The sequence below is a fragment of the Cibotium barometz genome, chromosome 22, assembly GCF_041138505.1.
Source record: "Cibotium barometz isolate CiBa-2024 chromosome 22, ASM4113850v1, whole genome shotgun sequence".
Classification (NCBI taxonomy): Eukaryota; Viridiplantae; Streptophyta; class Polypodiopsida; order Cyatheales; family Cibotiaceae; genus Cibotium; species Cibotium barometz.
In genome coordinates, this window is record NC_141067.1 from 43951031 (window position 1) to 43963174 (window position 12144).

The window sequence follows — 12144 nt, forward strand, 5'->3', positions numbered from 1 at the left end:
TCATGGGGCACGTTGAGCATAGGACCTGCTAGGTCCCTTGGAGATTGGATTGCACACAGGCAGTTGCCCCCAGAGGTGCAGGGAGAGAGGCTTGACAGGGATCCGGGGTAGAGACAAGCTCGGCTTTGACATCGACTCAGCTATTCCTCAGGACTGGCTGGCTCCTATCCAAGACCCGACTCCCCCAGTGTGCCTAGGCGTGTTTACCAGGCATGATATTCTTGTGGCAATTCACACCTAGCTCGTGTAGTTACAGTATTCGCACCACCAAGGACACTTGCCTAGACTCCAGACTAACTTTGAAATACCCAAGAAAACCCCTTTGTAGTGATGGTTGCATAACCTTCAATAGTCCCGTACTCCAACACAAGCAAAGACTAAATATGGACCCCGCAATTGGCTCCGTGGCTCATGAACATGGCCCGAAGGTTCGTAAAGCATGGCTCAGTGCAACTCAGAGGTGAAGTCCTGCCTGCGGGACAGAGAAAGCCTACATCGGCATACCAAAACAAACCCCCCCTCGCCTAAAGCAAGGAAAAAAAGGGAATAATGGAGAGGAGCCTTTTATAGAAAGGGGACTAGAAAGCCCAATTATAATCGTCCTCCTTAAGAGAGATTCGTTATGAAAGTGAGGGCCTTGTCTGATGTTGTTGCAGATGCTTCAGCGTCTTCTTCATTTTCTATTTCTTGCACCAGATTTGCATGATCCTTTGATTGCTCTTTGGCCATCTTTTTGAAAAACTTTTCTTTTGTATGTCCAAGCCTTTTGCAATAAGTGCACTTGATGGTCTTCTTTCTTGCTTGCCTTTAATCTTGGAGAGAAGACCTTCTCTAGCTCAACCGATGCTTCACCTTGCTCTTTAAGACACCAGTCTTCATCAATAAAAATAGCTAGCTCTCGCGATGTCCATAGTACCAAGATAATATTTTTATACTTTGAAACCTCTTCTATGGAGGTGAATGGGACAGCTTTCATATCATCTTCATCGATTAGTGCTTTGATGGCAGCAAGTTGTTGAATGAGGGAGCCCCGGTAGCTCAGATGTTCACCTAAACTTGGATTTTCATTCATCCTCAAAGAAAAGAACTTTTGATTAAGAAATACCTTTGAGTTGTTGATCTTGTTGCCGAATAAGTTCTCCAACAACTTGCTTTGATGGCAGCAAGTTGTTGAATGAGGGAGCCCAGATTGCTCAGATGTTCAGCTAAACTTGGATTTTCATTCATCCTCGAAGAAAAGAACTTTTGCTTAAGAAATACCTTTGAGTTCTTGGTCTTGTTGCCAAATAAGTTCTCCAATTTCTCCCATTACTCTTGAGCTGTTTTGACGAAGTCCACGTGATGGACGAGGTTGTCGGCAAGTCCCAAAGCAATCAAGGCTATTTCTTTATCATTCTTGTCTTCCCATATCAAGATTTTCTAAGGACCTGTTGCGGGTTCTTATATGTTCCCTTGACGATGTGTCGTACTCCTTCCCACATCAAGAGGAGTCAGGTCTTGGTCTGCCTCGTAGGGAAGTTCACCCCAATAAACTACTCCACTGCCACGTTGCTTATGTATGCCTCCATAGTGTGGAGGAGCACTGTGTAAAACGAGGCTGCACTGGTTCAAATGGGAAGTTCGTGGAGGAGAGGCAAAAACGCAAGAGGAGAGGCAAGGTCATTGAGCGGGGAAGGTCACCGGAGGCCATCAAGAACATGCTTGCCCCCCTTGGTCGGGGAGGAAGTGAGCAGAACACGCAGCTTCTGCTGGATGATCAGTAGAGGGGCGATTGCACGATGAAAAGAGGCATTGCATATTGGCGATAATGTAACACTCCACAAAAATGCCACAATGACGGATCTCCACATCAAACGCAAAAGCTTTAGCTTTGAAAGTAAACCAAAGCTCTGATACCATCTTGGATTCCATGGTGCTAGGATCACAGAGAGACATGGAGGTGGAGATGGAAGAGAGAGAGAGAGAGAGAGAGAGAGAGAGAGAGAGAGAGAGACTTATATTAATGTCTACAAAAGGCTGAAATGACCTACGACTCGTGAGACCAAAATATTACATCATGTCCATGGAATACATCATCATGGGTACTAAAATAAAAAGGAACAAGAGCTGAAATGCCGAGACTGGTCCCAATACAAAGAGCATCAAGCTCTCACATCACCTAAAATATCTCCCATAAGCTACTACATCATGGTACCCAATGTAGTAAAGCTAAGCCAGCGGAAGATGGTGGTGGGAAATGATGGCTGTGATCCTCATGCGGTGACGCAAGTATGGGTGGGGGCGTCGGTCTTTGCATAGCTCGCTTACTCTGTCTAGTGTCGGCCGGGCTCCTACATCAACTTGGAGGTCAACTGTAGTGGGTGGATCTGCTCTCGCAGCTCTAGTCTAGAAGAAGTCGGTGAGAGCTCTCTGTGCTAGTCCTCGGGCCAATGCAGCTGGTCTGGGCCGCAATAAGGACCCCCTGTGTCTATGGAGCTCCAGAAGGAAGAGCCCTAGGCATCTCTAGTCTTGGAAATCCATGATCCTAGAAAGTGATCCAAATCCCTCTTGGAAGAGGCAGGGGAACCTCCCCTTGATCTCATAGTATACCGCGCATCAGCATATACAGTGGGCCTCTAACTCAACCTCTGTATGACAGCATATCCTGTCCTCTGGTGCAACTGCGCCTAGCCCATATCTAGCCGTCTCCACTCTCAACCGATGGGATGAGGGGTGGATCTGTCCAATCGCATATTGCACCTCAAATGACATGTGTGTCCATGTAGCACGGGCGTATGATCCTCTATCAAGCGAAGAAAATGATCTCTGTAGAAAGCCATCTACATCCCCAAGGGCTAAACAGGTGAACGCCAAGTCCTCTGAGTCCCCAGTCTCACAAAGTCCTTCCTGATGACCCTATTCAGCTCTGTGTGGCTGAGAGCAGAGGAGGCGGCCTCTATGCTGTACTAAAACGAGGGGAGTTCCCCCATATGCACTGAACCAAGTGCTCACCTGTGCATACCAACACTACGTGTCTCTGTCTAGTGCAAGCTGTCTAGAGGACTCTAGGGTGAGCCAGGGGTATCTATCTGGTGGGAGCTCCCATAATTTGTTCCAATACGTCATTGTCTATAATAGAGCCTCTGTCACGATTGATGCAGACCCCATCTCCACTCGCACAATCTCATGTGGCACTGAAGGTATACTCCTAATCATGTACGAGATCCTCATCACTAGGGGCCTCTCCATTGACTTCCACCCATATCTGTCTCAGCTGGCTCCCCCCTCCGTCTCCTCCTGTGGTACAAACTGGGACCAGATGGGAGCTCCATACAATAGTGCAAGTGTGACTAGTGTGTCAAATAGCCACAGCTTCATCCTCGGCTCATGAAACTGTATCTGTGAGCGCTGCCTCTCGAGTGAGCTCAAGGCTACATAGCCACGTATCAATCTGGTTTCGGCTGCCTTCCGCATATAGAACTGCATCCCTATGTCGCCTGAGCTCCATCAAGTACATGCCCAAGCACCTCTGATCCTCAAATTGTATCACCCATGTGAGTGGTCTGAATCCCTCTCGAAAGAGGCAGTGGAATCTCCCCGTATCTCGTAGTAAGCCGGGCAACTAAACATATAATGGGCCTCATATAATGGGCCTCATCCTCTATGCATGTCCTCTCCTCACGTGGGGTATCCTGAGAGAAAGAAGAAAGAAAGAAAAAGAAAAAGAAAACTATATTAACGTCCTTTAGAGGCCACATCTGACCTATAGGACTAATCAGATACATCCATGAGAGAGAGAGAGAGAAGAAGAAGAAGATTGTATTATCGTCCATTGGGAGCCAAATATGACCCATGGGACCAACAAACCAGTACAAGACCCCCCAAAAAAAAAGTCTCCTTCTGTTACTATGAACGGTAAAACTAGCAACCTAGTGTGTGGCATAATGTGACTCAAGCTCCTCTCTATGTTTGAAGAGTCGAGTGATGAATGCCCCCAAAACAGTGGGTGTGGCTATAAGCAATACCTGTGGCAACTGTGTGTGGCCTTCAAGGAGTTTGTTGAAACCGCCTCGAATATGTGTAGAGAGAGAGAGAGAGAGAGAGAAAGAGAGAGAGAGAGAGAAGAAGAAGAAGAAGATTGTATTATCGTCCACTGGGGGCCAAATATGACCCATGGGACCAACAAACTAGTACAAGACAAAAAAAAAAAAAGGTCTCCTTCTGTTACTATGAAGGGTAAAACTAGCAAGCTAGTGTGTGGCATAATGTGACTCAAGCTCCTCTCTATGTTTGAAGAGTCAAGTGATGAATGCCCCCAAAACAGTGGGTGTGGCCTTAAGCAATACTTGTGGCAGTTGTGTGTGGCCTTCAAGGAGTTTGCTGAAACCGCCTTGAATATGTGTATATCGAGGACAAACCATGACCTTATGTTCTTCTGTCTCCATGGCCTTCATGTCACAAAATTTGCAGATTCTTTCTTGCCTTGGCACCTTCTGCCATGCTCCTCTTTCAATCTCAAGCTTGTGTGATCTTGTCCAAAGCATAGTCACAGGGGACGGAGGGGACGGCAGCTTGGAACGCGGGGACGCCGATTCGGGACGGACCAGCAACGGGGACGGACGGGGACGGACGGACGTCCCCCATGGCACGTTTCTCACAAGGGACGGCGACGGGGACGGCACAGGGACGGGGGACGCCGGTGAGGGACGGACCTGTGAGGGGACGGCAGAGAGATGTCTGCCATTTTTGGCCGTTGCGCTTCCCATTTCTAGCCTTTTTTAGCTGTTGGCTCTTTGAGGCTTGTTTGGCCCTCTCTCTCTCTCTTGCCCTTGAGGCTTAAGTTTGAGCCTTGGGCCTTGGGCCTTGGCCCTTGAGGCTTGGCCCTTGCCTCTCTCTCTCTCTCACTTGCCCTTCCCTCTCTCTTGCCTATCTAATATCTATATATAGAACTCTATATAAGGGATATTTATCCCCATATTCTGTTGGGTTGACCGGAATATAAGGAACCCCAGAATAGATATAGAACAAGGCTACAAGGCTACAAACATGGAGTTTAGCGTAAACGGCCCTTCGGGCCGGGGGGGGAGTCATCTCCCCCCCGGACCCCCTGCAGAGAGGGGCTCACGCCCCCCTCCGCACCTTCCCCCAAGTAGGCTGGTGTGAAACTGCGCGCCGCAACGGACTCAAAATTTACAGCCCATATGCAGTAGGTGTATAATAACTCACCGCATATGCATGTAGCCTGGTTGGCAGTGTGCCAACCTTCTCTAGAATCGTCTCATGCTATCTGGCCACAATCGGCCACCATCCGGTGTTTAAACCGGGACTTATCAGGTGACCCGTGCTACTCATAAATGCCTTCTCCTCATATAGGGGGGACTCACAAAGTAGAGTTAGCCGGTGCCTGCGTAGTTACCTGAGGGTGGAAAAACTTTTTAAAAAAAAGTATTTTTTGAGTGCCGTTCCCTCCCCCGTCCCCGTTCCCTACTTATGGCCGTCCCCCGTCCCGTCCCCGTCCCCGTCCCCCGTTACCGTCCCCCGTTCCTTGTGACTATGGTCCAAAGACATGCTATATTCTTGCGTGCATGGGGTGGCATTTGTGTGCTTATGTATGCTTGAGTGTTGTCCTCTCCTTGTGTGTAGAATGACCAAAAATCAAGATTAATGGCATCACAATAGAGAGATGTACTACTCAAGCAAGAGATTGCACACCAACACAATGATTGAATTATGATAATACTTCCACCATATACAATGCTTTTATAGGCACCAAGGCCTTATCTTTTGACCCTAAATAAGAGGGTGTTCACACCACTAAGGACACTTGACTAGACTCCGGACTAACTCCGAAAAACCCAAGTACTCCTCTCTCAAGGAGAACATCATCATATAGAGGAGGAATGGTGGAGCCCAAGTGCTATTAATGGTGCCATAAATGTGAGAGAATCTGACCAACCATTCTAATTGTTTTTGCCTAGGGGCCCATGGCAAACACTTACCTAAGGCCAGATTCTCCACTTTTTCATTATCTGATTCATTGCTCCAGAAGGTAGCTACTAGACTCTAGATAGCATATGCATGTATGTCTTTCAATGGGTACACATGTTGCCATATTTTCAACCATCATTGCAACCTTTTTTCATAAAAAAACTATAAATGAAAAAGCGAAGTTCTTAATAAGCTCACCCCTTCAGTGTCATCAAGAATGATTACTGCCGACTCCGCTCCTAGCATTATATCAAGATCCTTTGCAGTGCGGCATGTGCTATCACTTTGTGATATTACCCGACTTCCGAAAAAGCGCCCCATTGGATCAAGTAGATGTGCCATAGCTTGTGCATAGATGCGCTCACCCATGGTATAAAGATACATCTCAAACATCATACTTGCTGCCTCCAGAAATTGATAGACAAAAGGACGAAGCTTGGTCCACATCTGCAGATTCCCCAAGTTATGTAGACCAGATCCCTTACTTTTACTTTGCTCCTCACTCTTGCATGATGCAGTTTCTGCGACACAGAACAACAACAGACCAGTGCCTCTAAGAGTCAATGTTATCTTCAATTATAAGAAAAACCATCCCACTTAAGATTGCCTCAAGCGACACGTGTATCATCCATTATATAGAAGTACGGTCCATAACCAGTATGCCAGTTTCATCTACACACTACACAGGCCAAGATAGGCTGCACACACACACACACACACACAACCCCCCCCCCCCCCCCCCCCCGCCCCGCAAGGCCAAAGGCCCAGGTAACAGCAGCTGTACGATGGGTCATTCAGATAAGTATTTTCACAAACTACCTGTAGTTGGATCAGCAGGCCCATTGTGTGAGACATCTCTAGTTGCGCAGTAGACAGAAGAAAGATACGCCTCCTCATCAAATGTCACTTCAGCAAATCTAGCAGAATTGAGCAGAGTATGGTCAAGATCAAGCACTAAATAAAGTTTCTTCTTTGAAAGAACTCTCTCAAGCTCATTGCTCCTGATCCGATCTGCCTCTGTACGAGACACCTCCAAACCCTGAAAAATATCATGTAGAAATAAAACTCAGACTGCACAAATTGACACCACAACCACACAGGAACCGAAGATTTTCACCACATTGCACTCAAAAGCATAGGAGGAATGGGGATGATTTATTATAGTAATCTAACCTCATGAATATACCGAAGTGCTACACCCCGTTCATCATTGGGCTCATTGGGAGGCTTGTGTAAGCCACAACGTATACATACACCCCACATGAACCCAGGATGGGGTGGACAAGCCTTTCTCTTCCCAGAACCTACACAAAAAAAAGGAAAAGGCAAAAAATTTGCCATCCAAAGCTCAAAACAATAAAGCTCCAAGAAAAATACTGTACCATCAAGTTCAGCCGCTTGAACATCGATGGAAAGACTTATTGCAGGTGCAGGCCTCGACGAATCGTCTGACTCGTTGTCTGACTGTTTTCTTTTTTTCCCTTTTCTGTAAAAAAGGGACAAGATATCACATTGCCTCCATTGTTAGGAAGAAAAGCATGTATCTACCTCCATTGGGCATGCAAAGCAGACTTGACAAAAAGCATTGCTAAGAAGAAAGCAAGCAAAAAGCATGTTGAGGGAAGTCCTTACCCTCTGCTGTTCATCTGCTTTCTCCATAACAGAGAAAGAAGGGGGGAAGACGGGGGGGGAGCAGAAGGTAAAGAAAGGTAGAAAAAAGAAAAAGCATGGCCCTACCTCTACGGTTTAAAAAAAAGCATGTTGTGTTGTTCACAAAAAAGGCAAAGAAAAGCAGCCCCCCTTCCACCTCCCCCACACACACAGGGGGAGAGACACACACACACACACAGAGTTCATACCGTGGCGAGCACTCTTGATCACTGTCCTCTGCTCTCACGCCGTCGTCCGACTGGGACTTTGCATCAGAAGAGGCGGACTGCAGCTCTGAATCAAGAAAGGCAGCAAAATCTTCGCTGCCCGTGGGAGAGGATGGCAAGCTCATGGCTGCAAGTGGTGTTCTGTCTACGAAGTGAAAGCAATGGGTAGCTTAGGCCCATTGGCTCTGTCCAACTCCATGCACCACAATCAAAGGCTTGGTAAGCAGCTTTGAGGAAGCTTAATCCATAGCTACCCTGCGTGTTTTCTTCCAACATAAGAAACCAAGACCACTGCACAAAAGGCCCTTGTCTGTTGTCAAAGAAGCATCCCCATACTACCCAAAATTTCTTTTCTTTTTTTTTTTGAATTGGCTGGAATTAGAAAGTACAACACAACACACACCCATGCGTGCTACCCGCTTGGAGAGTGAGGGCTTGAACCCATGACCTCGGGACTCTCCAGGAACGCCTTTATCCTTTGCACTAACTCACGATCAAAAAAATTTGTTTTGTGTTGCTATGTAAATGTTATAATCTATTTTAAAATTTAAATCAACTCTAAATTTCGTTTTGTATTAATTAGCACTGCCCTGTGCCCTGGCTAATTAGGTTTGCAACACATGCCTAAGGTTTAAAATAATTATTTAAGCAAAAAGCAAATTTGAAACACCACCTCGCGAGACGGTATAGGAAGAGAACAAGAAATTGCAAGTCGTCATATGTTGAGAAGATATAACATTTAGTAGGAAAAAGAAATGCATAACTTTTGTCTGACCAATATGAAGTGGATATATAAAAACAAACGAAATAGTATTGTACATATTAAATTGACAAAAACGTTCGAGAGCAAATCACTGTATATCCATGCCAAAAACGTTCCAGAGCAACTCTGTAAGATTCCTCCCTCCAGCTTTTGAGGTGTAAAAACCTCCCCTTCTGTTCTTATAATTATTCCCCTCTCTGAAATAAAAGAAAGATCTTGTTTTACCCTGTTTTGGCCTAGAGAGAGAAAAGGTCTAGAGAGAGGTAATCCAAAATTAAGATATTTTTTGATATAAAAATTCTCCTAATGTCTAAAATGGTTTCTCCCCTGAAAAACAAAAATTCAAAAAGAACTTTCCGATGTGCATTTGGAATTAATTGAAAATGTGTATAAAGGACCTTAGCCTAAGGGTCAAGATTTTTTGAAAATTTTGGATTATAGTCCAACTAAGGTTCCTATGGACCAATTGGATTAATCCAAGTGTGGGGATGAGATAAATCCAAAGAATAAAAGAAAATACCCAAAAATAAGTAAACGCTCACATAAGATGAAGAGTTGACTAAGTACAAGGTTTATTAGTTAAAAACTATGAGATATTACTAAAAAAAATGAGATATTTTGGTATAATGATACATTTTTGACACCTTGGTAAGGAGGGGGGAGACTTTAAGGAGGCTCCTATTTCACACATGTGAATGAGTTTTTAAATCAAAAATATTAAGATATTTTATCTCTCCTAGATCAAACCAAATCAAAAAGGGAGCCAAACTGATCCAAATCTTGTCCAAATTCAGCCAAACTAAAACTGAAGCTGGAAATATCTAGAACTTAGTTGGACTCAGTTAGTGGCCTCCCTCACCTATAAATAGACCCTCATTTTTTTGTATTCTCGTCTTTGAGCTATATCATGCCAGTATTACATTAAAATACTCATATTTTCTATTATGTCTTTAAAATCCTCTACTTTTGAAGAGAGTGGAGCTTCTCTCTCTCTTCAACCATCCTTGGAGCTTTCCTCTCAACACACTAACCAATTGATTGGTTGGGGGCTTCTTCTAAGATAGAGAAGCAAGTAAAACCAAGAGGTAAGATGTAATTTCATGGTTTTTCTCTACTAGTCTCAATGTTTTCACTTCTCAACTCCTCTCAAGCTTGAGAAGTTTCTAAATTAAGTGTTTATAATGCAAATCTAGCTTTTCTTAAGAGTTGTAATGAATAATTAAGAAAAGTTTACATTTATGCTTAATTAGGATGCTTTTTATGTTTATCTCTCTCTCCCCAAAAGAATGGTCATTCCTATGACTAATTCTCTATTCAAATGATGCTTCTCATTGATAAATTCTCAATTCACAAATCAAACTCTAGGCTTGTGAAGCTAGAGGTTAAGAAATTGGCTTTTTATACTTTTATGCTTCTAAAATTATGATAATCTTATGATTTAAATCCATAAATCGGATTTAAGTTTAGAAGATAGTTATACTATCATAATTGTATTACTAAGTTTATTCTTTTCAAAAATATTAAAAATTATCAGTAATAGGAGCGGAGCTATGGTAAAATTTTTAATACATAATTCATTCTTATGCATAACATGAAAAGAGGACTTCCTACCATATTCTAGGATTGGTCATCCTATGCTAAAAGAATGATTTTCATCACATTCAATGGAAAACTAATTTTTTAAGGTTTATGCATAATTAAATAATTAAGAAAATAGAAAATTATGGTAATTTTATTTAAATGATAAAAGGAAAATTCCCATGACATTTGGAATTCAATCATTTAAATGGAAAAAGTGGAATTCTTAGCATATTGAAATTAATGGATATTTTATTTAAATTTAAAAAGAAATTTTAGATAAATTTATTTTATGCATGAGAAAATTTAAATGATAAAAGAGAAATTCCCATGACATTTGGAATTCAATCATTTAAATAGTAAAAGTGAAATTCTTGACATATTTGGATAATGGATATTTTTATTAAAGAAAAGAGAAATTTTAGATAAATTTTTTTTATGATAAAAGAGAAATTTTCATGACATTTGGAATGCAATTAATTAAATGCAAAAAGATGAATTTCCATTATAATTGAGATCCAAGAAATTAAATAAAAAAAGAGAAATTTTTAGTATAATTAAATTTATGAATATTTATCAAAAGTGAAATTTTGAGTATGATTGGGAAATGTGGGTAGAAATTCTTTTTGTAAATCCCATGAATTCTTTTATTCAAAAGAAGAATATTTAACATATTTAACTTGAGAAATTTGAGAAAGAATACGAAAATAGTCGTCTCAAGAAAAAGAACCTTTACCTAGGCCAAGCAATTGGCAAAAATTTAGAAAAAATCCCATCGTCGGTATCGAAGTAAAAAAAAGCTACTAAATGGGAATGAGATGTGATAGGATGTTAATGGATGTGATAAGATGTGAATGGGATGTGGTGTGATGTAAATGAATGTGGATGAGATGCAAAGTAAATGGATGAGATGCAAAGTAAATGGATGTGAATGAATGTGGATGAGATGCGAAGTAAATGGATGTGAATGTGAATGATGAGATGAGAATGAGATGTGAGGTTATGTGAAAGGATGAGATGTAAAGTAAATGGATGTGGATGTGTATGTGTATGTGAAAGATTGTGATGTAAATGAATGTGGATATGAATGGTGAGATGAGAATGAGATGTGAGCTTAAGTGAAAGGATGTGATGTGATGATGTGGATGTGGATGTGATAAGATGTGATGTGATGTAAATGGATGTGGATGTGGATATGATAAGATGTGATGTGATGTAAATGGATGTGGATGTGGATGCGATAAGATGTGATGTAATATAAATGGATGTGGATGCGGATGTGGAATGAGATGTGATGTAATGTAAAGGGGATGTGGATGAATGGATATGATGTAAACGTGATGTGATGTAAAGGGATGTGGGTGTGATGTGATGTAAAGGGATGTGGATGTGAATGTGATAAGATGTGAATGTGAATGGATGGATGGATGGATGTGAATAGTCGTGCATATGAATGACTGGATGTTTGTGGATGAATGAGATGGGATGTGTATGAATGAGATATGATGTGGATAGATGTGGATGTGATGTAATGTGGATAGAATGTATGTGATGGGATGGTGATAAGAATGAATATGATGGATATAAATGGATGTGATGTGATGGATGTGAAATGGATGTGATGTGAATCGGGATAGATGTGAATGGATAAGATATGATGTGAAATGGATGTGATGTGAATCGAGATGTGATGTGAATCGGGATTGATGTGAATGGATGAGATGTAATGTGAATTGGATGTGATGTGATGTAATGTGAAATGGATGTGATGTGATGTAATGTGGATCGGGGTAGATATGAATGGATGAGATGTGAATGAATGTAATGTGATGAGATGTGGACATGGGTAGATGCGAATGGATGAGATGATGTGATAAGGATAAATGTGGATAGATAAGATGAGATGGAATATGATGTGATTGGATATGATTGGACGTGGATTAAGAAATGTAGATTGAT

The 12144-nt window shown here is 42.3% G+C and overlaps 1 protein-coding gene across 4 annotated transcripts in view; it reads right to left on the bottom strand.

Annotated features, from left to right (window-relative positions):
* The window catches only part of LOC147626639 (RNA polymerase II C-terminal domain phosphatase-like 4), a 49422-nt gene extending 41133 nt beyond the window's left edge, over positions 1 to 8289 (bottom strand). For 3 of the 4 annotated variants that reach the window (XM_086816704.1, XM_086816707.1, XM_086816705.1), the window contains exons 1-5: positions 7827 to 8289; positions 7350 to 7453; positions 7141 to 7271; positions 6784 to 7006; positions 6166 to 6488 (exon numbers count right to left, since the gene is read on the bottom strand). In XM_086816704.1, coding sequence (XP_086672830.1) covers positions 6166 to 6488; positions 6784 to 7006; positions 7141 to 7271; positions 7350 to 7453; positions 7827 to 7969 — 924 coding nt within the window. In that variant the 5' untranslated portion in view covers positions 7970 to 8289. The remainder of the gene's footprint in view (positions 1 to 6165; positions 6489 to 6783; positions 7007 to 7140; positions 7272 to 7349; positions 7454 to 7826) is intronic. The other variant, XM_086816706.1, reaches the window with a different exon arrangement.
* Between the last annotated feature and the right edge of the window lie 3855 nt (positions 8290 to 12144).